Genomic DNA, 27231 nt, shown 5'->3' with positions numbered 1-27231 from the left:
AAAATTAGGTCAAACACCTGTGGCTCAGGCTTGTAATCCTAATTACTCAGGAGGGTGATACCTGGAGGATAGAGACTAACCAGTAAAAATGACAGAACTAGAGACATGGCTTAGTGTTAGAATGCTGTCATGAATACAAAAGTTGAGCAAGATCATAAAGGCCTGAGTTCAAGCATTGATACCAACACATACACATACAAAAAAGTAGGGCTGGGAAAATAACTCAGTGTCCTGGTATCAATGCTCCCGGCCCTATCAAAAATTTTGAAAATTAAAAACAAAAACAAAAACAGTGCCAGATGTAGGTGGTTCACACCTGTAATCCTAACTACTCAGGAGGTTGAGATCTGAGGACCGCAGTTTGAAGCCAGCCTAGGCAGGAAAGTCCATGAAACTCTTATCTTCAATTAACCACCAGAAAACCAGAAGTGGTGTTTTGGCTCAAAGTCATAGAGTGCTAGCCTTGAGTGAAGAAGCTCAGGAACAATACCCAAGCCCTGATCAAGCCCCATGACCAACAGCAACAATGAAAAGTTAAAGTTGGATGTAGTGGCAGATGCCTATAATCCCCTCACTTACCAGTCTAAGGCAGGAGAACCACGGGTCCAAGGCCAACCTGGGCTACATAGTAAGACCTTGTCTTTCCCTTTCCTACCTCTCCACAAAAAAGAAAGAGAAAGGAAGGAAGGGAGGGATAGAGAGAGGGGAGGAGGAAGGAAGGAAGGAAGGAAGGAAGGAAGGCAGGAAGGAAGGAAGGAAGGAAGGAAGGAAGGAAGGAAGGAAGGAAGGAAGGCAGGCAGGCAGGCAGGCAGGCAGGCAGGAAGGAAAACCCAAAACACCAAAAAAGTATGACTTCTTAAGAAAGGAATCCTTGAGTGTGAATGTCTGTCTTTGCCATGGTGCTCTCTTCAGAAGAGACTTTCTCATCTTTCCCTAACACCCACTATGTGCCCCCTCTCCTACTCCCCCCACCCCCCACAGGCAGACAGCCAAAGACCTTTCTATTCCCTAAGCACAGTCCCGTGACACAGACAAAATAGCCATATCTAGGTCATACAAAGCAAAGCCAGGAGAAAAGGCAACTATGTCTTCCCCCAAGGACTTCTCACACCCCCGATTTAAACAAACAAAAAAAAAAAAGCAGAAGTGAATACAACTGTGCCTCATTCTTGGTGGAACTCATCTTCCCTGTGGCATGGAAGGGACTGCTCTGTCATGTGCTGTATGACCTGGGCAACTGGATCACCCTATCTGAATTTACTTCCCCATATTCACTGCTTTGGTCCACCTGCTCTGCCCCCAGCCCTTCTTTTTGGGCTTTGGACTTGTGTCCCTGGAGTTTCCTACTGCCTAGGTAGAGATGGGGGGGAGGGGCATGTAGCTGGCATAATGGACTGGATTTCTGGCAGACAGAGGGCAGCCAGACTTTTTAGGGTCCACTTCCAGAATTCTGTCCTGAGACCATTTCCTTCACATATACTTTTGGACTCCTAGTTGGAATGAATGCAGTGAAAAGATGGAGGAAATGGAGAGAAGCCCAGAGCCTAGTGAGCCATCCTGGAGTAGATAGCGAGCCAGAGGTGGAGGTTTGCAGGCTGAAGGTTCAGAGTCTAGCCCTGGAAAGGAGTCTTCCTACCCACTTTCCAAACCCGTGATTCCTACACAGGGAATGTGGGTAGCATAGCCAGCAGATGCTTCCCTCCTCCCTCATCCTCCAAGAAGGTCACAGCAAGAGGACAACTGTTGCGATAACAGCAGGAGAGATGTAGGTCATCTGGCCAGTGACGAAGACTTGGTTGCTGGGACAGCAGTAGTGCCTAGGAGGGTCTACAGCAATCGTTCCATCTGCTTCCATGTGCGGTGGGACCCCAGCATGGCTGCTTCCTGGGTGGCCCTGGGTACTGGTTCACAACAGCTTCTGGTTGACCTCAGAGACATGGCAGCTGATGAGAGGCAGAGAAGGCCCCATCAGGCCCAGATTAAGCTGCCTGGCTGCATAGCTGGAGGCCGGGTGGGCTTTCCTAGTGGCCTGAATCCAGGAATATTCAAACCAGCACTCACCTGCTCCCCTACTTCCTGGATGGACTCTGAGCTGCCATCTGCTGCCCCATCACCCTCAGAGCCCCTTCTTGGCCATGAGTATGTGTTATGCATGTGCTTGAGAAGAGAGAATGTGTACCAAGAGGGAAGTGACCCTTTCTGCATACAAGGAAGCCCTGGGGCCAGTGATCCACTACTTCCCACACCCAAGGCGGCCCAATCTTAGCCAAAGCCCCCTACCAGGCTGTTGTGGCAGGGAATTATTTGCAGCTGGAAAGGTGCCTGCAGTCTCTGTTCACAGCCTGTCCCAGGGCCATGGCAGCCTCTGTGCCCTGTCCACAGCCTGCAGTGTGCTGTCTGGCTCCACCCTGAGGGCTAAAGTTGTTTTAAATAACTGTAGTCCAGGCCACGGGCTCATCTCTGCTCCCTCCTTGCTGAATGGCCATTTGGCAGGCCTTACCCCTCTGGTGGTCTCTACTTGTTGGAAGTGGGGTGTCTCTGAGCCCCTCTCAGCCCTGATTCTTTAGGATTCTGTTATTTTCTCCTGGAAAAAAAAACAAAAAACAAACAAACAAAAAACAGGCTAGTTATAGAAGCCGAGGTCCTCTATGGCTAGATCCCAGGTCTGGGGGCTCCAAGGAGCCACTGTTTCCTGAGGTCCAGGAGGTTTAGGGTTAGAAACAGGGGTCATGCTGTATCCCCTCACACAAAGGACATAGAAAGCCAGAATCAAGTGTTCATTAGCAGAGCTTACGTCTACTCAAAGGGTTTTGCCTGTTTATTTTTTTTCTGAGCTCTAACTGGGCTGATGTTTTAATACCTGTGAGCTGGCCAAAGCAGACTTTATACTGGCTGCCTATGAGACACTCTTTTGTCTCCTTCCATCTCTCTACTCCCTGCCTACCTCTATTGCCTGCTGCCTGGGTTAAGAGAGGGATGTAGGGCTAGCAAAGCCTCTGCAATGTCAGCCTGACCCAGGTTCCAGCTGCCACTCTTCTGTTGCCTAGTTGAGAAGTACAGAACAAGTCTCCGAGCCTGAACTTAAGACTCTGTCCAGTGTGGAGACTAGGTAATTCCTTGCCTGTGTAAAGTACCAGACAACTCTCAGCCCTTCCTTCCTACATCATGAATTGGCACAAACAGGGCAGAAGTCACCAGATTGTGTGGTCACTCTTCCCCCCTTGTCCTTGGCATTTCCTCTCCTGGGGGCTGTGCCTTCCCTCTCTCTAGCCGTGGGCTTCTACTCTTGAGTTCTGTGCTGAAGCCATTTCCTAGGTTCTCAGCCTTATGCCTAAGAACCAGAGCACTTCACCTTGTCACTGACTTACTACTGTGTGACCTGGGAAAGTCCCTGCCCCAATATGCTGCTCGGTCTCTGGTTTTATTTGGGGAGGGAGTTAGGATTAGATTAGTATTTGAGCCACTTTGGGGCAGTATTTAGCATTTGGGCTCAGCACCTTCCTTTTTGAGCCTGACTCCCCAAACCTCTGTTTCATGTATGACCAGGTGGGAGCCATAGATATGAAAATCCTCAAGAGATTTACCTGATGCCGTGATGGCAGATGGATTACAGTAACACTTAGAACAGTACCTATACAGCCATGCTTGGTCTGAGACTGGTGAGCCTTATTCTGAAGTCTGCCATCTTTCCTTCTGAGGCCTCCTCCTGTACTGGACTGCTGTGCTGCTGGGTAGGGTGAGAGGAGTCAGGGAGCCCCCAGATAGATTTCTTTATCCCCCTTCCTCTCCTGTGGCTCCAGGCTGGAACTTATTGGCCCAGTTTATTATGGAGAGTCCTTTCAGGGACCTCATTCAGAAATGAGCCCAGAGCCTTGGGGACCTAAGGTGGTGGTACAAGAAGAATTTTCAGGTGTCTAGGACTCCCCACCCCACACACCAGATATGCCCAGAAAGAGGGAAGGAAACATACCTGTGATTTGGAGCATGGAAGTCAGGGCTGAAGGGTCAGACTTGTCTCCATCTCTGTCCCCTGCCCTGTTCAGCCTTATCATTCAGGGTGGAGAGGGCTGAGAGAGGAGGCTTCTTTGGTTCTGCTATACCTGGCCCTACAGCTGCTGTCCTAGCATAGAGCAGGCCCTGGGGAAAATGTGCAGAGAGAATGAATGCGTGAGCTGTGAATCTTGGGCTAGGCAGCATCCTTGGTTAGCCAAAGCCCTGCCTCAGCGGTGGGAGTGGGTGAGGGTCCAGTGCCCCAGGGACACGGAGCTCACTAACAGATCGCTGCCCCTCTCTGTGCCAGACTGTCCCACTGCTGGAAATCAATTCTTCCATAGGATCCACGTCCTCTCTGATCTCAGCTTACAGAGACTGCTCCTTACCCTCACCCCAAGCCTGCCCTGAGTCTCTGCCACAGCCCCTCTGCCCCCACCAGGGACAGGTTAGACTGTGATGGCCCTTCCTCCCTGAGACCTTCACTTCTCTGACCTCCCACTGTAGGGCCTGTGGAGCACCCAGTCTCAGGTGCTAATGGTGTTTGCTGTCTCCTGTAACTGTGGCTGACCTTCTAGGGCTTTGGGAAGTAGAGGACAAGGACAGATGTGCTGTGCCCTCAGGCAAAGGTGACCTCCTTACAGTTTGGCTTCCTGGACAGCTGAGCAGCCGTGCTCATGTCTGTGTGGGGCTTGTGGCTGGGCCTCTTCCAGCCCCTTCTACTAGTCCAGGGCATTGACAGCATTGGTCAGGAGCCTGGGAATTGTCATACCCTTTTCTTCTGCCCTGAGTCCTCACCTGTCATAGTTCCCAAGTCCTTAGATTCTTCCTCTGCCTGTTACCTGCCAGTCCAAGCTGCTTCTCCACTCACACCACCTTTCCCTTCTTGGACTCCCCCTCTCTCCCCCCAGTCCCTGGAGTGGTCCAACATCCTGAGTGACTCAGTCCTTACAGGCTTAGGGCTTAATAGAGCCCTTCACCACCTAACGTACTTGTGTCTTCTACAGGCCCAGGTCTCGCATCCATCACCCCAGACTCTGGAACTCTGCTCCAGCCATGCCCCTGCCATGCCCCTGATGACAAGTCTCATGCTCTCTCATGTAGTCCCCTTGTGCCCTGCAAGCCTTAGCTGCTCCTGGAGCTCTACAGCAGGGCTTCCCCATTCCTTGTGTATCCTCATACCAGCTGGGCATCTCAAGCTTAAAAACAAGAAGCTGGTTTCTTCTTGATACTTTGGAAGAAACAGAGCATCCTGGGAAGGCTGCTCATGTGGAAAGCTGCCACTGACTGAAGTCTGCCTCGAATACTACCTCTTTAGCACTGGGCCTTGGTTTCCACACCTGCCCTGCTCACTTCCGTAAGTTATGAGAATCATAGCAGCTACAGGACTGCCTGTGTTCCTGTTTCCATTGACACTCTGCAGAAACACATTTCTGTGCCCAGGCCCCATTCTGGCCTTCCTACTCCTGAGATGAAGGCAGCACTGAGATCCTTGGTCCCACATAAAATAGGAAACTGCTGGGGATATTGTCCATTTGTCTCATATGAGGCTCTGCTGTGGACAAAGCCCTTCCACATGTGATTTCCTGACTCATGGTAATTCTTGAGAGGTAGACCCAGATGGAATTACCATACCCACTGTACAGATGAGGACATAGAGCCCTCCTTCCCACCGATGCTGACACCTGGATAGCTGGGGTGAAGAGAGTTCAGATGGCTGTGCTGTGGTTGTATTGGTTATTAGCTGGGTTGCTGGCTGGCTCATCCTCTTCCCCTCCACATGGCCACTCTGTCAATGTCCTCATCAGTAGGAAACGATGGAGACAGATGGAAGGGGAGAGAGACACACACACAGGAGGGGGAGGGGAGGGGGGAGGGGAAGGGGGGCATTCTGGGGAGGAGGGGGGTGTCCAAGCAGCATTGCAACTTCCTCTTGTGGTTCTCACAGTCTGTCTACACCAACTCCTGACAGATGGAGGGAAGGGGAGAACGGGTGCCAAGAGGCTGTCACCGCAGGCGGGCAGAGTTGGGGGAGGGTGCTTTGTGGCCAGCGTTTGTATGGGGAGGGGGAAGCAGCTGGTGGTCTGGCTGGGACTCCTCTGAGCCCATTCCCCAGGAACTGCTAGGGGTGTGTGTGTGTGTGTGTGTGTGCGCGCGCACGCGTGTGCACGCGCGCACACACACACACACACACACAAGTAGTTAGGGGTGAGCCTGCTGCTCAAGATAACTGCTGGTTATTCCTCATTTGGAACCTATGAACCCAGGGCCCAGAGTCCCTCCTGTCCCTGGAGGTCAGGGTATAGATCCATTGTGGCTGAGCCAAAGCCGAAGACACTTGAACTACCAGAACAGGTCACTGGCCTTTACAGGGACCTGAGGTATAGGCAGGGGAACAGCTGGGCCTGAGTGGTGGAGCTGTAGTACGTAGGTGGGGCTGGGTCTTCTTCCTGCTATTGCTAAGAAGTTGGTTCTGGTCAGAGGTGTCTTGCCATTAGTATTAATAACAGCAGTCATTAATGATACGTTAGCCTAGGCCAGAGCTGCCTGGGACCCTGGACAAAGATGGGATGAACAGATAGTGGCATCAGTCCCACGAGCAGAGGTGTACACTTCCTGTCACATTCTCTTCCTCAGAGCCTGATGCTGGCTGGCCATTAGGATGTGATGGTTCAGTTAAGTCTCTGTGATTAGAACACAGGCCTCTGGGCCTGTGGTAGATGACTGCTCACCACCCAAGGGCACACTTTTCCTCAGCCACAAATTTATCCTTCAGACACTGTTGCCTGGCCTTGTGCCCATCTCAGGGAGGCTTTGTGGCTCTTCGGATTCCTCAAAGGGTCCTGCCAGAGAGTGTAGCGTGGCTGTGGCCCTCTCACCCCTGCTCACAGTGCGACTTACTCACCAAGGTCACACAGCATGAGTTGGGCAGATAACCTCTCCTGTCCATGGGTCCTGGCAAACCCCATCTCAGAGGGCTGATGGTGAGAGTTGAATGCAATGAGGATCACAGAATCTGTGATCACTCACTGAAGCTCCTGAGATACTTCTTGGGTGGGGTGAAGGTCTTGAGCACCTTGACCTCATGTCCTTTAACAGCTTTATGAGGAGTTTTCCCTGTTCCTTTAGCCAACAGGGGTGGCAAGGCACAGAGGGGTAGGGAGTCTCATCAGAAGTCACCTGGTCTGTGAGACAGGGACAGTAGCCTCTAGCTTCCCAAGACCCATGTGTGAGCCAGTAAAGGGACAGTGTGTGAGAGCTCCTTTGGAGTGTATGGAGCCTCCTTTGGAGACTCCTGGCTTCCTAATCTGATCTCCTGTTTGCCTCCACATCCCAGTTCCCTCCAAATCCTGGGAAAGAGGCAGTTCCCATCACATCCATCAAGCAGCTCTGGGAGCCCTCCCCACGCCTCTCACTTCCCACGTGAGCAGGGAAGTGCGGCGAGGGCCTAGGTTTGAGGATGGGGGATTTCCCAACTCAGGTTGAGATCTGTCACAACATTCGTGTTAATTAAGCCTTGTTAATTCAACGCTCTGCTTATGCAGAGCTCCTGACTTTCAATTACTCATAAGCAAGGCGGTAAATTTATTGCTCAGTTTTCCCTAACACTTAGCAGAAAGACTGCATCAAGAAAGGGCTAGAGGGCAAAGGATGCTCAGATCATGCTAGCTTGTACCCCTGGGACCCTCTAGCTCAAACAAAGGGGGCAGGGTAGGCTCCCCAAGAGACCTGGGTAAAGATGAACTCTAGTCTGTTGGGAGCAAACTGTCTTCTTAGAGGCAAGGCTTTCACTTCTGCCTCATTCCTGTCTGGAAGATATCTGGACTTCATACACCTCTCACTCTCTTCAGTTTCCTCCTTTGAGTGTGCTCTGCACACAGTAGTGGGTTTGGACCTGAATGTGCAGTCTCCAGTCACTTCTGTGTGGGCTCACCCCATCACACTGCAGTGCAGTCTGACAGAATCATCCACCTCTATCCCTGTCTTTTGTATTCAGTCCAGGACAGATGATTTCTGAGGGTACCCTTAGAACAGATGTCAAGCTCACATTGTAGACTGGCAGCCCTTGACTCCACTCCTTGGTTAGCAAGGTTCTACCTACCAGTGGAGGTGGGGGAGGGAAGGCCTGGATGCAGTACCATCCCCTCCTCCTTGGCCTTAGGCTGGGCCATGCCTGGAACATTTGGAACAAACCCAAGCTTTGAGTACCTAGAATTTTTAAAAAATTAATTAGAGCATTAAATGATAGCCCTGTGGGAGAATCCCACCATCTGGCTATCCTAGGAAAAGCAGGAAAATGTATGCATGCAGTGGTGTGTGTGTGTGTGTGTGTGTGTGTGTGTGTGTGTGTGTGTGTGTGTGTGTCCTGTGAACCCACCTGTATATGTGTGGGTATGTGGCTGTATGCTACAGTGTATGCATACTGTGGCATGTGTGTCTTGAGTATGTTTGTTCAGTATGTGGCACATATCTGAGTGTGCAAGTGGCATGTGCTTCTGTGCATGTGTGCCCATATGCATGTGCATGTGTTGTGGGCCTGTGCCCAGGGGCCTGCCTATCTGTCTAAGCACATTTCTGTACTTGTGGTCTGTGCCCAGGCCTGACTTATGGATGTAGCAAGTCAAGCTGAGCTGTGTGCTAAAAGGGAGTGGGCCTCTGGAGCCCTCCTGGCAGAGGTGATGGTCACAGATGGGCTGGGCAGAAGGCAGGATGGGATAGTTTTGGCAAGAGCACAGCTGTCCTTTGGGTGGAGTGAAGGATGGGAATACTTGCTGCTTGTTTGACAGATGGGGAGGCCAGACCTGCCCAAGCATGGAGCCATTGTGTAGAGGGACTGGAGCCCAGACCCAGGGCTCGCTGGATGATGCTTTTACTGCTCTGGCTGCACATTGTGCTTTGGGCATCTTTTATACTGTAAGACTTTCATGGTGGCTCTGAGAGGTTCCTGAATGTGTCACCTCTACTCCTCAGGGTTGCCAGGGTCAGCTTCAGAATTCCCATTGCAGATCCTCTGTGTCCTCGGTCCACAGAGGAGGAGGTAGCTAGGTTACTGAAGAATGCTGGGCCCAATTGTCCATTGGTTTGCTGCATGATCTGAACCCCTGAGATGTTTCTCTAAGCCTCTCAGGGTAGTTGGAAGAGCTATATTAGGATATATACAAAAGGCTCAGTAAGCCGCAAGATACAGTGATGGGGACAGATGAGGCCCTGAGCCAGAGACAGCCACCATTCTGTGATCAGGCCAGGGCCACAGCCCAAGTCCACGTGTCCCTAGAGTTTTCTAGGGGAGCAGGCCAGGATGTAGGCCCATCCTTGCAGACTAGACCTGAACTATTCCTCAGAGCCATTTGCCTGGTGGGCTAGTACTGCCCTCCAGCTTCGTCTAGAACACGGGGCTCATGGCAGTCAATGAACTAGAATAAGAACAAGCTTAGAGAACAGTGTGGCTCACCTCATCAAACTGAAGCACTGAGGCCCAGAAAAGACAAGTTTTTGCTAAACGCCACATAGCAACTAAGAGGTAGAACTGGGACCAGCATCCAACCTTTCTAGCTTTTTTCTTGGTACCATAACATTGTGACTGGAAATAAAAGAGATACAAGAGGTAGATATAACTTAGAGGAAGGAGATTTCAATGCCACATAAAGCCATGGGAGACCCCCCCAGTAAATAGAGAAGGGTTCCTCCACGCTCAACTCCCAAAGAATTAGGGAGGTGTGATCATCTTCCTCTCTGCCCCCGGGCCTCCTGCAGGCTCTTGCTTGGGCAGGCTCACTTTTCACCTAGAAGTGGGTAGCTGGGCATCTTCTGGTTCCCTTCTTTCCCCCCACATGCCCTCCCTAGGCTCGTTCCCTGCAGATGATGGAGAGGTAACTCTAGAGGACCTGGTTCTCTAGGAGCAGGGGTGGAGGCCGAAGGGAAGTGGGTAGTAGGGCCTTACACACTCCTGGTGCATCTTGGCTGGCCAGTCTGGCTCTGTGCCATCTGGGGTTAGAGTCACTGTGGGATTAGCTAGGCAGCTGCTTCTGAAGCTGCCTGTTCTGGGAGCCCGGGTGGCTACCTGGTACTAATTCTTCCCACTTCAACTTTTCTTTCTCTTCTACCTGGAGAAACTAAGTCAGAGAAGAGCCCAATGGTCCAGCACAAAGGAGGTCAGACTCCCTTTAAAAACTATCAAATAGCTGGGTGCCGATGGCTCACACCTATAATCCTAGCTACTCAGGAGTCTGAGATCTGAGGATCGCAGTTCAAAGCCAGCCCAGGCAGGAAAGTCCTTGAGACTCTTATCTCCAATTAACCACCAGAAAACGAGAAGTGGCGCTGTGGCTCAAGTGGTAGAGTGCTCGCCTTGAGCCGAAGAGCTGAGGGACAGTACCCAGGCCCGGAGTTCAAGCCCCATGACTGACCAAAAACAACAACAACAACAACACACACACACACACACACACACACACACACAATCAAACAGCTTGAAGGCCTACTGAATGCAAACAACATCTAAAGGTAGGGTGCTGTAGCTGGTTGATGAGCAGAAGGAAGAACTTCCTTCAGTTATTCCTGCATGCCAGGCCCTGTGTGAGACCTGGGTGTTTGTTACATGGGATCTCACAATAAACCACTCTGCAAGTAAAGATTTACCATCATACTTTTAGACACGGCAACAACAGGCTCAGAGAAACCAAGTAACTTGCCTGATATCACATGGTAGGCAGGACAAAAGCAGGACTGAAGCCCTGCTCCTGGTTGGAGGAGGGCTTGACAGATAACACATAACAGACTATGATTTTTCAAACCTCTGTTTACTGAAGAAAAGACCAAGGTGAGTGGAATTGTCCTGCACAGCAGAATATTTCTAGGATGCCCATACCAGTTATAGTGGAGCAGCCTTCCCAGGGAGCCAGCACCCCGAGCCCTGGGTCTCCCAGGCCCAATGCTAATACTAAATCTTGAAGCAAAGCATCAACCCCTGAAGATCTTCCCTCACTGCAGGCTTGCCGGTACCTGGTAGGGAGCCCAGCACACAGTAAGCCCCCTGCTTGATTCCTTGGCTTTCACAGTAGAGACCTGAGACTTTCCAGTTAAGATGGGAAATGGACAGAAGCTGGTTATCCCAGGCTTCAGAACTCAGGATGTAGACAAACACAGGAGAGGGTTGGACAAGGGTGGCCCGGAGGACCTAGCAGTGCCTGCACTGAGCTCTCCTATAAGGGCCTGGGGACCCCTCTGCGCTGAACATTTGCCAAGCAGACCAGTGGCTACGCGTGGGCCTGCCTTTCCTCCCCCACCTTGGCATTGCCGTCTCCCAGGAAACGGGGAATTTTCCTTCATTCCCATCATTAGGGTGCCAGGGCAAACAAACAGCCTAATCCAGATGAGCCCTGAGCCACAATCACACTCTCTTTTAGGGTTTTCTCTTTATTTCTAGCAATTTCCAGAAGCTTGAAGTCATTGGTATTCCACACAGGTTAATAGAACTGCTGCCTCTTCAGTATTATGCTTTAATTTCCTTTATCGAATAGCAAGTTGGAATTAATCGTGCCTCTCCTTCCTTTTTTCCCACCGAAACCTATTACCAGCCTGTCTGCTGGTTAAAGTCATTTCGAGGCAGCTCTTGGCTCCTGTCCACTTCCCTGGGAATCTTTCTGACCAGAGCCAAAGAACAAGGAGGGTGAAAAATCCATTTGTACAGAGTGGGGGTCTCCTGTTGAGAACTTATTTCCCTCCCTGTTCGGGAGGGAACGTGTGCAGCCTCTAGCCGGCACAGCTGACTGGGGCCCCTGTGGCTGCGCTCATTCGAGGGCAGAACGGCCATATGTCAGCACTGGGAACAGGATTCCTGTGCTGGCAAGGCTGGGGGAGGGGTGGCATTGTCATTTGTGCCACCTGGACTAGATCCTGGGACTCCAGACTTCTAGATTCTGTTTTGGTTGAGTCTGAGGGTCTCTGTGACTCCACAGTACTAATGTTCCAACAGAGTAGGTCTGAGTACTTGGAGATTGTACATTTAAAGATGCTAAGGTCCTCTCTTGAGATGTGGAGAGTCTGTGGCTCTTTTGTGATTCCATGAATCTCTGAAGGTACAGTTCTATTCCATGGCTGGGTCTTAAGAGGAGCATAATTACTTAGCTGAGGTTGCCTTGGGAGGGTGACCCCAGGGCAGCCCAGGCTTCTTGGATCTCATTTTTCTTGTGTGCAGAGTTCCAGGGTTTGACAAGGTGGCTCTAAAGTTCCTCCTGTGCCTCTCCACTGTGTTCCCTGGAGACTGGGACCTCTCAGCACCTTGGGGCCTAGGCCAAGCTCCTACCGGCTGATTCCAGCCCTTTCTCACTCAGCAGAAAGCAACCCCAAAGTCCCCCAGCTGGGAAGTGGTGATGGTAAGCAATAGAGTAAAGAGCCCCACTGTCAAGGCACTCCCTGCTTCTATGTCCTACCGTTTACTGTTTAATCTCACTGTCCAGCACATCCTTTAGCTCTCAGCCCCAATTTATAGGAGTCAGTGCTGTTAGCACCGCTGTGGCTGCACACAGGCTGGAATTTTCTTGAATGGATGGAACTCACAACTAGCCCAGTGTGATTCATGGATCTTAGTGAGAACTCGGGCCTGAGACAGAATCCTTCAGGAATCTGCAGTGGGCCACATGTATCCACTTCCCCACAGGAACCTATACTTGGGGAAAAGGGCTTCAAACAATGAGCTCCATTTCATTCTAATCACACCAAGAAGGCAGAAACAAGGCCAAGCATAGTGCACATGCCTATAATCCCAGCTACGTAAGAGGTGTAGGTTGTAGGATCAAAGTCTAAGACTAGTCTGAGCAAACAGTATGAGACTCTCTGAAAAATAACTAAAAGCAAAAAGACTGGTGACAACCATGACTCAAGTGACAGAGTGCTTGTATAGCAAAGAAAGTATCCCTTTCTTTGAGTTCCAACTTAAGGCCTCTTGTAGGCAGCGGCCCCTCCTCCCTGCTGCCTCCTTGTTCTGTGTGCCCTTGTTCCGTGGCTGGACACAGAAGGGGAGTGAGACTCTTCAGTGCACAGTGACTTCTCTACCTTTGATTCTAACCAAGACCATCCATCTTGTTTTGGGCTGTGGCTGATATATTGGGGGTCCTTCTCTCCTCGGTTGGGTGATAAACTCTGTGAAGGAAAGTCACCCCTCATTTTTCCTTTTGAACTCTTGAGTTTCCCAATCAGGCAGACTCGGTGTCCCCTGAGCTCCCCATGGTGCCTATCCCTAAGCTGAGCCCCTGTTTTGGGTGCCTACCTGAGCCTTGTGTTTGGCTGTTCTCATCTTACAGTTACATACCTGCCTCCCTTCCCGACGCAGGTGCTGACCACATTGGCCCACACCACCCACCACTGCCCTTCACACCTAGAAAGCTCTGCCTCCATCTGTCCCTTTCCCTCTCACCTCTGAGACACCTGAGGTGAGCCCTGAAAGGGTACGTGTGGAACCCGCCTCCTTCCTCAACAAGGACTAGACAAGGAGACTAAGGCAGAGTAACAGTAAAGGGCTCGTCCAAGTTGTGCTCGAGGTCAGGATAGTCTGGAATGGTGCCCAGGGCTCCTCCAGCCTAAGCCTGGCTTGTGGAACTTCCTAGAAAAGCTTCATGAAGAATTTTTCTACCATCATGTCAGCCCTGAACTGGCAAGGGTTTGCATCCCCCTGGGCCCTGCTCCAAGAGGTGACTGAGCCGTATGCCACACACTTGCTGAGCCACTGGGGTGACGTCCCAAGGTTTCCTGTCATCTGAAAGAGGGCTCCTGCCTGTCGGCAGGGAGATGAACTATGGCCAGCAGGGCTGTAGAACTCTATTTGGCAGCTGGGTAGCATTGCCTGGAAGGGCATTCTCCAGTGCTGCCTGGGGTGGATATTCTACATAAGCACCAAGGTGGGCAGTCAGACTTACTCATGTTTCCTCACAGGCCATGGGCTGGTCAGGGTCACTCAGTTCTGCTTGGTCAAGTGTGTAGACATGATGATGCTTGCTGATCTTGAGGGTGAAGAGTTTTGCCACGGATGAAGGGTCTTCCTGTGTGCTGGAGCTGCATAAGTCAAGGTGGCTGGGGCTCGGGGGGGGGGGGGGGGGAAGGGAGTAGGTCTGGTTTCCCATGATATAGAATGGGGATGGAGGCAGATGTCCAGGGGTCTGAGCATTTGAAGAATTCCCAAGGGCCCTGCAAAGGCCTTTGGCCACATAATCCAGATGGGAGCCAGCCAGGGCAAGGAAATAGATGGGTCTAATTATGGGATGGCTTTGAGAGGAAGATCTGCTGGCTCCAGATGAACAGCAGCTCTACCTGGAGTGACAGCAGTAGATAAGAAAGCTTGGGACCAAGCCACAGTTCCCTCCCTCCGAGGGACTTGGGCCTGACAGGGTGTGTATGTAACCCCACACCTAAAACAAAGGGAGCTTGGAGCTCCTCTTGCCCAATCCATCATGCCATAGAGAAAGAAAAGGACCAATGCACAGAGAAAGCAAAGGCCATATAGTATAGTCAGGATTCCCCTGGCCAAGGCCTTCAGCCCAGTACTAACCCCTTTCTCAGGAATGTGTAACTTTTCTCTCAGAGAAGCCTCAGGCCTCAGTAAGTTCACACCCACATCCTAACCTGCAGGCCTCCTGCTGAGGCTTATGGCTGACTGAGGCTCCCTGGATGGCTAGTATGGGGCTGGAGGTAGCAGAGAGCCCTTACTACCTTCCCCACATTTACAGGCAAAGGACCCCGGCCCAGTAAGAGAGGCACCCCGAGAGGCAGCAGGCCTAGGAGATGGGTTTCCCAGCAGCAGGGTGTCACTGCCCATTCATCACTAGGATGGGGTCCTCCTGGGAATATTTCTCCTACAGCCTAATTGGTGGAAACATTTGCATATTCACTTAGCCATAGCCAATGACCAGCATGAGCTGCCACTGCTCCCTGGGAGGAAGGTGCGTGAGCACTACTGCCCTGACTTTATCACTCCATAGGAAGTAGGATGGGCACCCTGGGGCTTCTCGGGCCCCTTGTAGAAACTCTGGGCATCCTGGTCACTGCTAATGGATGCTGAGAGCCCAGAGAGAAATTTGTTTGGTTTCATCTAGCATATTGGCAACAGAGTAGGACCTCCTGAGCCACAGGAGAAACAGGAGAAGCAGAAGAGCTCCCCTTCCTCCCAGCAGGGGCCAGTAACACAAGGACAGGTGTGTTTACATGCTAAGGGACATGGGGTGTCTTAGTGGAGCTCCAAGGCCTCTCTCCAACAGAGCTGTGAAGCTCATAACTCCAAGTGGTCTTGCTGGCTGTCCAGGGAGGTCCCTGCATCAGAAGAGGCTGGGTTCCTTCTGGATAGGGCAGATGTTTTTTGCCTGGGGAGAAGGCAGGGAGGGAGGGAGAGGCTGGGAGCTATCCCGATCTTTTGACCACACATGCTAAGAGTTATCAGCCTTGTCTCCTCTTGTCCTTTCCTGTCTCTTCTTGTCTTTCTCTCTTCCTCCCTTTTTCTCTATTCCTCTCTTCTCATTTCCTCTCTTCCTCTCTTTGTTTCTGGCAGTACTGGGGTTTGAACTGAGAGCTTCCTGCTTGTTAGACAGGCACTGTAGCATTTGAACCACACTTCCAGGTCTTTTTTTGCTCTAATTATTTCTTTAGATAGGGTCTTATTGTCTGAGCACATCACTACGAACCTCCCAATCTCAGCTTCTCATGTTATTGGAGTGACAGGTGCCCACCACTATGCCCAGATTTTGGTTGAGTTTGTATCTCCTGTACTTTTTGACTGGGCTGGCCTCAAACTGCAATCCTCCAGTTCTTAGCCTCCCAAGTAGCTAGGATTATAGGTATGAAAGCATGAGCTATTTTGTCTAGCTTTTTTTTTGTTTTTTGGTAGTAGTGTTTGAACTCAGGATCTTATACTTGCTAGGCAAGTGTTCTATCACTTGAGCCCCATCCCTTACACACTATATTGTGTTCATTATTTTTCAGGTAGTATCTCACTTTTGTCTAGAGCCTACCTTGGACCAACCAAGATTCTCTTACTTCCACCTTATAGATGTTCCACACCGTACCTGGCTTGTTGAGAGTCTAGCTTTTTTTTTTTTTTTTTTGCCAAGGTTAACCTCAAACCATGATACTCCCAGCTCTGCTTCCTGAGTAACTGGGATTACAAGCATGTACCACCTTGCTTAGCCCCTGTAAAGGTCCTACTTTGAAAATACCTTGAGTTTTGTTCTAGCCCTTTTCCTGGGATCAATCATCTCAATGCGAATTAGACAGGACAAAATCCAGAATAGGGCTGGTCCAGTCATGAAGAGTGCCATAACCTGTTATGTGGCCTGCTCCTCTGAGCAGCACACTTGTATCTTGTTTGGTTCTTTGGCAGGCGCCAGCTAAGAACCCCTACTGATCCCATCCTATCCACGTTTCTGCCATCCCCCTCCTCAGCCCCCCAGCTGTCACTGGCTCAATACCTCCTGCGTTCACAAATCACAGGGACAGGAAGACGCCTTTGTCGTCTGTCCCTCAGAGACGCTCATCTTCCCTGTGGCGACAGGGAGTCTGACATACCCCAGTGAGGGCCTGGGCCTCCCTTGGTGACAGCCAGGCCAGGATGGGCCGTGTCTGAGAGCAGCTGCGATGTACTGGGGTCTGGAGGAGAAATTGGCTGTGGGAATCCCAGGTAACCCTTTTGAAGAGCTAGGGGTACACTAAGAACCACAACCCTTGTCATGGTAGCACAGATACAGAATGTCAGCTGAAGAGGTCCTCAAGGATTTGGTGACATAAGGAAACTGAGGCCTAGGGTCAGAAGAGGTCACAGGCCTGAAGCAATGGGGATCAGAGCTATTCCTTGAGTTTTCCCTTACCATCATACGCTGGATGAAAGGCTTCCTGGGCTGAGGACCTTGGACTAGGGTGGGTCATGGGTTCAAGTTCTGGGTCTGATCTTGTAGTCTGTGAAGTCTAGCTCATATCCCTTCCCTTGCTGGGGCCCTCTCTCCTGTTCTCACTTAGTAATGGCAACTCCCTCTAGGACCCCAACCTGAAGTGTTTATGGAGACCCATGTAGGTCTTCACCAGTGAGCAGTTACTGGAGTGACATGTGTCCTCTGCCAGGGCCACAGGACACTGGGCCATCCTGATACTTCCCAGCTATTCCCCAAGCCCAAATCCCACACCAAAATCCAGGAGGACATCCCTGAACTGTCCCCCAGGTGTTTTCCTCTGACCTCCTTGTTTTGACACTTTGGGGTTTTAGGGTGTTCTGTGTCTTTTACAATGTGGCCTGGTTAGAATGTGTAACTCAGTGGAATGTCAGGAGACACCTGGAAAAATTGGAGGGAAGGTTTCCCCCATGAAAGAGCAAAGAAGGCTCCCCTTAAACATGGCCCTTCACATCCACTCCGACATTCTTACATTCTTCCCATTCACCCTGCCTGCACCTGCCATGTCCTCATGTCCTTTCTGCCCATTCTTCCCAGGTGGGATGGGGAGGATGGAGGGGAAGGCACTCAGATGGGGTCTGCTGGTGGTTGGGATGGATGAGTCCTGGAGCCCACTGGGCAGCACAGAGCCTGCCGCTGAGCCCTGCCCTCCATGCCCTGTGTGTGTTAGCATGTGGACACCGGACAGTCCTTTGCAGGGAAGCAGTTGACATTATTCACAGCTCACTGGCATCTCAGACTCCGGCAGTAAATGTGAGAGAGACTTTCAGAAGAGCTTAAGAGTGTGCAGGTGAGGGCAGAGGACTTAGAACCTGCCAGATTGACAGACTTCAGACCTGAGACACAAGGCTACGTCTTAAATGTTATGAGACCCGTATGGGGTTTTTGAATTGAGTGTTTGAGGAGGGAGTCAGGATTGAATCCAATGCTGCTGGACCCCAAAGCAGCTGGCAATAGGTTCTGAGAAGCCACAGCAGGGCTGTTGAGGGGTGTTGGGAAAACAGTTGATGGGGTTTCCCCACCTCCCACCTGCTTCCAGCAGTACAACTCTGTTTTTATCTGGTTTTTTGTTTTGTTTTTTAACGTAGGAGTTTCACTTGGGAAAAGGGTTCCTTCTACTTACGGATGAAGAATAAAGTTTGCCAGGCCTTGTGCTGGGCCCCAGCTCCATGCCAGGACCCGCCACAGCCTGAGGGGGTGGCTCTGGCAGTGGGTGGACAAGCAGGCAAGCCGGGCCTCCTGCTAGGGGGTGCAGGTTGCTTAGGGCCACTGGCTCCTCCCCCTCTCACTCCTGCTGTGTTGTTACTGCAGCCAGAGAACACTCCGGGTCTGTCGTCCCGTTGACTGGGGTGACAGTTTAATAGTAGCTTCCTGGTCTGTCATTTAAATCTGCCTGCCAGGTTAGTAGGCCAGGGGCGGGCTGGCACGCCCCCTGCCCCCACCCCGGATCTTCGTTCTGCTGGCAGTGGTCGTCTTGGCAACGCCAGGGCCTGGCGAACTCTGCAGAAGGGTAACTGTGTGGGGAAAAGCCCTTTCATCTTCCCGCCTGGGGCACAAGTAGCCCAGCTGCCTTAGCGCTGGCTGCAGGCAGAGCCAGGCCACCCGGTGCTGGCTCAGGCCTGGGAGAGGACATGGAGCAACTGGAGTCCCTTCTACGCACCTGGTTTGGGGAGAGGGGTGAGGAGTGAGGCTTTAAGTCTTTGACCTCTTTCCCTGTTAGAGGAGGGAAACCACTGTACCCCAGGACTCTCAGTAACAGGGCTGAGCTGGAGTTCTTTGGTGGGGGGAGGGTCTGCCCTCCCCACCCCGGGACCCAGAGGACAGTCTGCATCCCTGACATTTCCTCTGTCTCCTTGACCCAGGCTCTCTCCTCTGAGCCCTCTTTCAAAAAGTCCCTGCTCTGGGGACTGGGGTCTCTCCATTGGGGTCCCCTGAGCTCCCGTGTGCACTGAGTACTCTGTGAACATCATCTGTTGTTCACAGTTTGGTGGGGCAAGCCCAGAGGCAGGTGGCTCAAGACCAGATTCTGCTGGGTGGCTGCAGCCAGTCTTGCCTCCTGTGGGCCTCATCCTCATTGGCAGGAGCTAGCACATGCAGGGCTTCCCCGATGTGGTCACTTTCCTTGGAATGAATAGTCACAGCATCAAAAAAAAAAAAAAAAGAATTTTTTGGTGAGAAGAGATTGGAAGTGCTAGAGAAAACAACCAGGTATCTATTTGCCTGTATCCTCAGGACCTTTGCTAAGCCAGTGGCTAACACTGTTCCCACAGAAGTGATATCAATCCTGGTGGTGTGGGTGGCTAGCCACCCGTGCTCCTTGTCTCCTACCCTGCCCCTCTTCCTCTGCTCAGGGGCTCTTGTCCATGGTGCACAGCCTCACCAAAGCCAAGGAAAGCTCTGACAAGCCCTGGTCTGGTGCTTAGCCTGAGGCTAGATGAATCCCTGGGTGAGCTCAAGGACAGCCAGGCCATACTGGGTCTCTGAGAGGCAGATTGGTACCTAGCATGGCAAGTCGGCCCCTGGTCTGCTGGATCCCAGGCTCATGCTGCTTGGCTCCTCACCAGCCTGGTGGCTGTGGACTCCCTGGCTGGGGGAGTCCATCCTCCTGGAATGCCCTTTATGCCCTCCTCACTCCCACAGCGGGGCTCATGCCTCTTCATTAAATGCAGTGCCTACTCCTCTGGCAGTCCTTCCCTGGCTCCCTGACTCCACAGTGGGACCAGAAGTCAATACCTGGGTCCAAATGTGGTTCCCCCCACAGGCAGGTGAGCTCTCAGAAACCCTGAGCTTGTAGAACTGGAGGGCATTCTGATGGTCAAGAGCAAGGCACACAGCGCAGCCAGGACAGAGCTCTGTGTTTAAGCCCTGTCTGCATCAGCGTCAAGATAGGCGTGGGTGGGAACTGCAGCTTGAGATTTCAGATCCTTCTCTGGGAAGGACGCCTCTGGGGGCGGGAAGCAAGGAGGTGTTGAGTGATCATCATAATTTCACAAGCTCGTAGACTGGCTACTGAGAGGGGTTGGGGAACTAGTCAACACATCATCTCCATCTCCCAAAGAGGAGCCTGGCCCAGAGAGGTGATGGACATAGTGTCCCACAGAGCCACTGGGGCGAGGGCTGGGAATCCATACTCCTCAGACCTGCACCTTTTTACTTTTTGCTTTATCTATCAAGTCCCAGTGCCATCCTTAGCCTATTTCCTCCTCATGGCAACCCTGTGTTTTCTGTGAGATAGGCATGGTATCCCTGAATGCTGATGAAAGGAACGGGGAAGCTCAGAGAAGCTGTATAATTTAAGGTCACATAGTGGCAAAGCCAAGTCCCACTGACTATGGTTTGCCCGATGATTTCCTTGGCCTGTGTCCCTGTTACACACAGCTGCTCCCACTCCTGTATTTCCCACTGTCCCCCGTTCTACCTCATAGTCAGCCCCTCCTCACTCCCCTCTGGAATCTCAAATCCTTTGTGGCAGTCCATCTGTTGCCATGGCACTAGATTATGATGTCTCAGAGCCTGGATGACTATGTATCATTCCTGGGCTGTGGAGAGCAGGGCTCACAGAGGTGGGCATTGTCCAGTGGGCAGACTGGCATGGAGGAACATAAATCCCTGGAAACAAGGAGTCATGGCCTTGAGCCCAGCTGGGAAATCACCCTGGGAACCGGGGCCAAGGCCAGGAGGGTAGGGTCTGGCATGGCCTGCCCTGACAGCCTCAGGGTGATGGCTCAGCCTCTTGTGGTAGGGACCGTGGACTCCTCGCTTTGAATGATCTAACACTAAGACATTCACTGAGATTCCCCCAGCAGGGCTGCTTTGCCTTCCATACTTGTGGGTGGTAAAGCCACATTGCCACATCCCTACTCCCTACACCCGCTCAATGAGGAGGAGGCTGTGCCAGGATTCGATTTTAGTTCATACCAAATCTTTCCATATGGTAACATATATTTCAATGGGGCCTGCCCAGGTGGTTCAGTCTAGCTGCAAACCTGAAAGTTTGCCTCAGTTTCCCTAGGGCAGTGCAGTAGCAAAACACAAGTTGCCTCAAGCCAAGTTTGCTGCCTGCTTCTTCTCAGGCCAAGTTTGCTGCTTGCTTCTGGCACATTGCTGGAGTCTACCACATGCAGGCAGCTATATGCTCTCTATGGTTTCTCTGTCCTGCCTCCTTATCCTGTGGTTCCTGGGACCTGAGAAACATGTTACATTATTTGCCTTTCTAGGGATTCTCCTCCTTAGACTGCTGATGCTAGGTGGCTGAAGGCCTCTGTGGAAAGAAGAGCTCAAGATAAGATCTCACTTTTGCCACCTACCCTCACTTCTGGGAGCCTTGGTTTCCTCTTCTATAAAATGGATCTATGACAGCTACTAGGATACCTGTGAGAAGTCTCTGGGATTTGAGGTGAAAGGTTCTAGGCCAGAGCCAGAGTAGAAACATCCAAACTGGCTCAGATGGTGATCAGATCTAAAGTACAAACCACACCATGGGACAGCCACTCCTGCAGCTGCCATTTCCTGGGCCTGGTAGCCTCAAAACTGCCCTTCAGGACTACAATGGCACTTTTGGCTGCTCTGGCCTTGCCCAGTATCTGCCGGGGTTTGACACACAGAGTGAGGCCAAGCTCATCTGAGCTTCCAGAATGCCAAGAGGAAATAATCCTGGGAGATAACCCACCATCCTGTACATGGTGACAGAGCCCCTTCACCACTTTCTACAAGCCTGCCATGTTCTCCTGGACCCTGCCCAGGCATCCTTACCCTACTTGACTCTTGCTCTCAGCTCACCCGGACAGGGGATGGTTCAGCCTTCTGTGTTTCCAAGATAGAGGCCCAGCCACATGTATCTCTGAGGTATTGCTTTGGTGAGCCATGGTGGGGAAGAGCAGGCACTGAGTTTCAAGTTCTACTTACATCCCTGTGCCCACCCAGATGTGCCTGTGGGGAGGTAACCTAACATCTGGAGGCCTGAGTTTCCACATTTGTGGAGCGAGGACAGTACAGGCCTCTTGTAATGAGGCACAGAGACTGGCACTCAGGAAGCATAGACGTGTGAGCCCAGGAAACAGAGCTGGGATATTAGGAAATGTGAATTTATTTATTTATTTGGCTGCTGAGCTTCTTGTGGGATTCCCCAGGTGCTATGGTTCTTATAAGTACTTTAGGAAGATTTTGGACTCTAATTCCTAGTAAAAGATGTCACTGGCATCAGTTCATGACCCCTTGGCCCAGGGCTCAGGGATGAGTGCTTCAGAGTCCTGGGCTGGGGGGCACCAGAGTGTGTATTTATCTCTGCCTTGCTGTGTTTCTCCAGACCAGCTCCTTTACTTCCCTGAGCCTCAGGCTCCCCATTTCTAGGTGGACTCTAATTTCTTGGGTTTCTTCTAGCCCTGCACATGCAGAGGCATCTGTGTCAGGAACGTGCAGGTGTCTTGCAAAACCCATGAAAAAGAGTAGCAGAGACAGCTGTGGGGAGTTTCTCTTCTCCCCAGCCTGCCAGGCAGCTAGAGGATGTGGGAGAGATTGCTTGGGGTCAGGTGAGGCTCTGGGAGCTGAGGTTGGGCATTTGGCTCAAGGACTCCTGAGAGCTACCTTATTCCTTATTACTAAGTCTGACATCTCCCCTGTGCCACAGGGTCTGGGGCAAAGCAAGCCATGCTAGGCTTCTGGGGGGGGGGGGGGGTGGGAATCAGTGATGATCGAGAGTTGAGGTCATCAGGTGACAGGTCATCAGATGATGAGGCCATCAGGTGACAGGCCAAACCCGACCTGCTGCCCATCTTTGTAAATAAACTATTGGAACACAGTCCTGCTCTTACCTATTACCTGGCCATGTCAGCCTTGCAATGGCAGTGCTGAGAGGTAACACACTCTGTGGTCTCAAAGCCCCTACTCTGTGCCCCTTTTTGGAGAAAATTTGCCAGCTTCTACCCTAGAGGGAGATTTAGGGAAATGTGGGAGCTAGGAGGAATCCCCGACAAGGTCTAGAGATTAGGGAAGGCCTTTTGGACAAAGGGCCGTGTGAACAAGTTGTGATGATGTGAGCAGTGGAGTGTGCTGGGACCACCAGCAGTCAAGGTGGGGACGAATTAGGAAATGTAGGAAGGGAAGAAAAGAGGGGGAACCAGCTGGGATGAAGAACCTCTCAGCATCTGGGAAGAGGCAGAATCCAGGTAGCCCCTGACTTCACATCTAGCCCCAAGGTCATTTAAAGGAGTGACTTGGACACACGGCAAATCACAGTACAGCCACGACTCAAATGCAGCACGCTGGCTCCCTGCCCAGAGCACTTTTCCTTTTCCACCTCGCACTTCAGAGCAACATTTAGACCCATAGCCCCAGCCTGCACAGGGAGTAGACCCTGCAAGCAGATTCCATACAGAGAAGTCCCAGCACACCCGCCTGGGGCCATTATATAGGAAGTCACAGCTGCAGAGCCAGGGCAGTCAGGCAGGACAACTGCTCTCACCTCTGTCCTGACCAAATGTAGAAGGCACCAGATCCAAGCACGGCACAGAGCAGGAATGATAGGGGCACCATAGTACACAGCCCTCTATGTCTCCTGCCTGACCCCAAAACTAGTTCCTCTGAGACTGCAGTACATAGGTAGGGCTTGGAGGTTTTTTGCCTGGGTCAACCTGGATCTTGATCCTTTCACACATGCCACTCACATAGGTGGGATGACCGGCATGCATCACCAGACATGGCTTGTTGAGCTGAGGTTCTTGTGAATTTTTTGATCTATTAGATCTCCACATTCTTAGTATATAGGATTATAAGAGTGAGCCAACCTTCCATGCTCTGTGTCTCTCATTTTATAGTTAATAAAAGGGAGGCTCAGAGTTTAGGGACTGTCCCCAAGATTGGGTAGATGGAGGAAGGCCAGCAAGGACATAGATCTCCCCAGAATGGCCTCTGGAATTGCCTCAGGGTAGGGACCATTGATGCTGGTGTCTTCCTAGGAGATGTTCATGTCCATCACTGCCCTGAGTACAGAATACTTCATTTATCTTGCCACAAAGTGAGCATCTACTTTTAAGATTCAAGATATGAGCTCCCTGGTGCATTCAGAAGAGATTTGACTTTAGGTCTGCTTAGCGGGGGAGCCAGGAAGGGGGGTAGGGAGACAGACAGGTAAAGGGACTGAGAACTAGGGTTAAAGCAACTACTATAGGGGATCAGGGAGGACTTCTTGGAGGTGGCAGTGGAACCATACTTTTAGGGAAGGGATGTGGTGTTGGATGTTAGTGGATCCTGTTCCCCTTATTGGATTTGAGCTCTTCACTCAGAGGGCAAGGCCAGGGTGTCACCTGTGGCACGATGAGAGGTCATAATCTAGCTCTGTGTGTGTGTGTGTGTGTGTCTGTGTCTGTGTCTGAGTCTGTGTGTGTGTACGCGTGTGCCCGCACGCCTACTCGCACCCGTCCTGGGGCTTAAGGCTGGTGGCCTAACATTTGAGCCACAGCTCCCCTTCCAGCTTTTTGGTAGTTAATTGGAGAGAACAGTCTCATGGACTTTTCTACCCAGGCTGGCTTTGAACTGTGATCCTCAGATCTCAGCCTCCTGAGCAGCTAGGATTCCAGATGTGAGCCTCTGATGTCTGGCTTGTTCCAGCTTTTAGAATGGACACCTTCCGGTTATTCTTTTGCCACCTGTATCTTAGAAAAGCCTCCTGTGCTCACCACTTCTTCTTCTTCTTGCCCTGTAGCCAAGAAGACCTGTGCAGACAGTGACTTCACCTGTGACAATGGCCACTGCATCCCCGAGCGGTGGAAATGTGATGGCGAGGAGGAATGTCCTGACGGCTCTGATGAGTGGAAGGCCACTTGCAGTAAGTTCTCCTGCTTGGGTTAGTGGAGGGTGGGCCTTGCCTCACTTTCCTACCTGTTCACTTTCCTGAGAAGCTTGTGAGACTCCTGTGAGGAGATCAAGGGACACTTTGTGCCAGGGAGAAAGTGGGAGGCTCCTGGTGAATGTCAAGTATATCTGGTTGCTTGTTGCTGGTTTGGGGACTTCACAATCCTCTTGCAGGTTGACCCTATTCCGCCAGCATCAAGAGTTAGAAACAGCCCACTGAATCCCTTTGCTCAGATGTGACTACAGTGCATCCTCCAGGCCTCCCCTGCTCTTATGCTTCAGGAACCTAATCGTAATTCCAGTGGCACTAACACAAATGACTGCGGGTGCTTGTTAAGCATTTACGGAGTGCCACATCATGCTAAGCTCTTTGTGTGCCTTAGTTCCTTTTGTCCTCAGAGCAGCCTAGGGAGACAGGTACTGTCACTTTCTGAGGACACTGAAGCCCAGAGAGCCAGGCCTTTGAGAGCCCAGCTCTTTCCTCTGTCTTGGTTGGATGGAGTACAGGAGCTCCATCTTTCACGACCACAGAGGTAGCCAGGGGTAAGGTGGAGGGCCCTGGACCTGCCTCGCATACTCTGGTCTTTGTCTCTCCACGCTTTCTTTTCCTAGCTCTAATCCTCAAAGCAAACTTACACCCAGCAGGTCATTCCCTGACATTTGTTAAATTAAAAAGGAGATGAGAAGGGGGCGGGGAAGGACCCAGTGGTCCAGAGGCAGAGCTTTAGCAGTGCAAGCCTGAGACAAAAGGCTGAGGTAGGGGGTGGAACATGTGGAGGCTGGGGGCTGGTAGGGGACCCAGAAGCCTCTCTTTAGGGGTAACAGCTGCCCCAGAGGCAGAGGCAGGGACAATGGAGGCTGGAGTCCCATCTAGGGCTGCAGTTGGTGATAACTGGGTTTCCTTGTCTCCTAGCAACAGAGCTACCAGCCTGTGTGAGAGAAAGAAAGGGAGAGAGAAAGGGAGAACAAGAGCGGACCCCCGCCCCAGACAAAGGGCCCCTCATCGTCTTGCCCAGCTGCCCTGCCCTCTGCAGTCATGCTGAGAGCCCCATCCTTTCCTCACTCTGCCACATAGCCAGACTCCATGCTCTCCCGAGGTGCCTGGGCAGGAAGGAAGCCTGCTGCTTTGTCCTGAGCTTCAGAAGGAACAAAGCCTCACCACGCCCACTGGGGACTTCCCTCGTGGCAGCCTTGAGAAGGGAGGTAGACCTCACTCAGAGAAAGAAACTGAGGCTCAAACAGGTTTGCCCACCTGGCCAGGGCTGCCCAGCTAACAAAGGGCAAGTCATATACAACCGGGGAAGGGGTATGTAGTCAGCCAGCTCTACTGATGGTATCCCACTGTCTGGACACTGGGGACAGAAAGCAGAGGGAGATGGTGTTGTTAGTGGGGGGCTGTCTTACTGCCTGAAGGCTGTGCTCTCCCCTCTCCCCACACCTGATGACGTTGCCTTTCTTCCTGTCTCCCACCCCGTCTCCATCCCTGTTTTCCCCCCTCAGTTTTCCTCTCACCACCCTCCCTTCCCCTCATCCATTCAGCTCAGTGTTACCTTCCTCCCTCTCACCCATCTCAGCACTTGCTGCCTTCCTACCCTGTGAGCTGTGGGGAGCCCTACTGTTCCACTTTCCCTGCCTCCTAGGTCCCCCTCTCAGTTAGCAATTGAACAGCTGGAGGCCTAGAGAAGTTGACAGACTTATTTCAAAGCCTTGTCTATCCCTAGCAGGTCTCTTTCATAACAAACACAGGCCCTTCAACCTCTCAGAAGTTTGACCCATACCAGCAAGCCTGTGAGAATAGCAGCCAAGGAAACACTCTAAGAACAGAGAAGCCCAGCTCTTCCTTCAGCTATCCTGGTCATTTCCAATAAGCTCCTGCCTGCTTCTCACCCTTCTCTGAGCTCCTTCCCCACCCCTTTTTAAAATGGTGCCTGTCATGGGGTTTAAACTCAGGATGTGGGCAGTGTCCCTGATCGTTTTGTCCAAGGCTAGTTCTCTACCACTTGAGCCACATATTTCATTTTCAGCTTCTTAGTCGTTAATTGGAGATGAGAGTCTCAAGGAATTTTCTTCCCTGGTTTGGCTTTGAACTTCAGTTCTCAGATCTCAGCCTCCTGAGTAGATAGGATTGCAGGCATGAGCCACCAGCCCCAGCCTGAGCCCTGCTTTTAATGTTCCAGAAATTAAAAGGCTTCACAGTCCCAGGATTGTTGAATTCTTCATATTCTGAGACCTTCTTTCTCTTTGATTCAGGATCTCACTTCCTGTGCAGTTACTTTGGTCAGAATCAGGCAGAGCCTGTGGCTAGGGTGGGCTGCTTAGGGGAGTTGGCCACAAGGGTCAGGCAGAATTTGGGGCAATGGAACCTAGTAGCAGGCTTGCTCACAGCTTCCTAACTGAATGTAAACCCCGCAGCCAACCCGCTGTCCATTTAATTGGCATTGCCATAGCAACCCCCCATCGCCTACCA

The 27231-nt window shown here is 51.6% G+C and overlaps 1 protein-coding gene across 13 annotated transcripts in view; it reads left to right on the top strand.

The window, feature by feature from the left end:
* The window catches only part of Lrp8 (LDL receptor related protein 8), a 71189-nt gene that overhangs the window by 8491 nt on the left and 35467 nt on the right, over positions 1-27231 (top strand). For all 13 annotated transcript variants that reach the window (XM_042682363.1, XM_042682377.1, XM_042682353.1 and 10 more), the window contains exon 3: positions 24616-24738. In XM_042682363.1, coding sequence (XP_042538297.1) covers positions 24616-24738 — 123 coding nt within the window. The remainder of the gene's footprint in view (positions 1-24615; positions 24739-27231) is intronic.

This window comes from Dipodomys spectabilis, unplaced genomic scaffold (assembly GCF_019054845.1).
Source record: "Dipodomys spectabilis isolate Male_0828 unplaced genomic scaffold, ASM1905484v1 ptg000002l, whole genome shotgun sequence".
Classification (NCBI taxonomy): Eukaryota; Metazoa; Chordata; class Mammalia; order Rodentia; family Heteromyidae; genus Dipodomys; species Dipodomys spectabilis.
The sequence above is the reverse complement of the archived record's forward strand: the minus strand, read 5'-3'. Positions and strand labels throughout refer to the sequence as shown.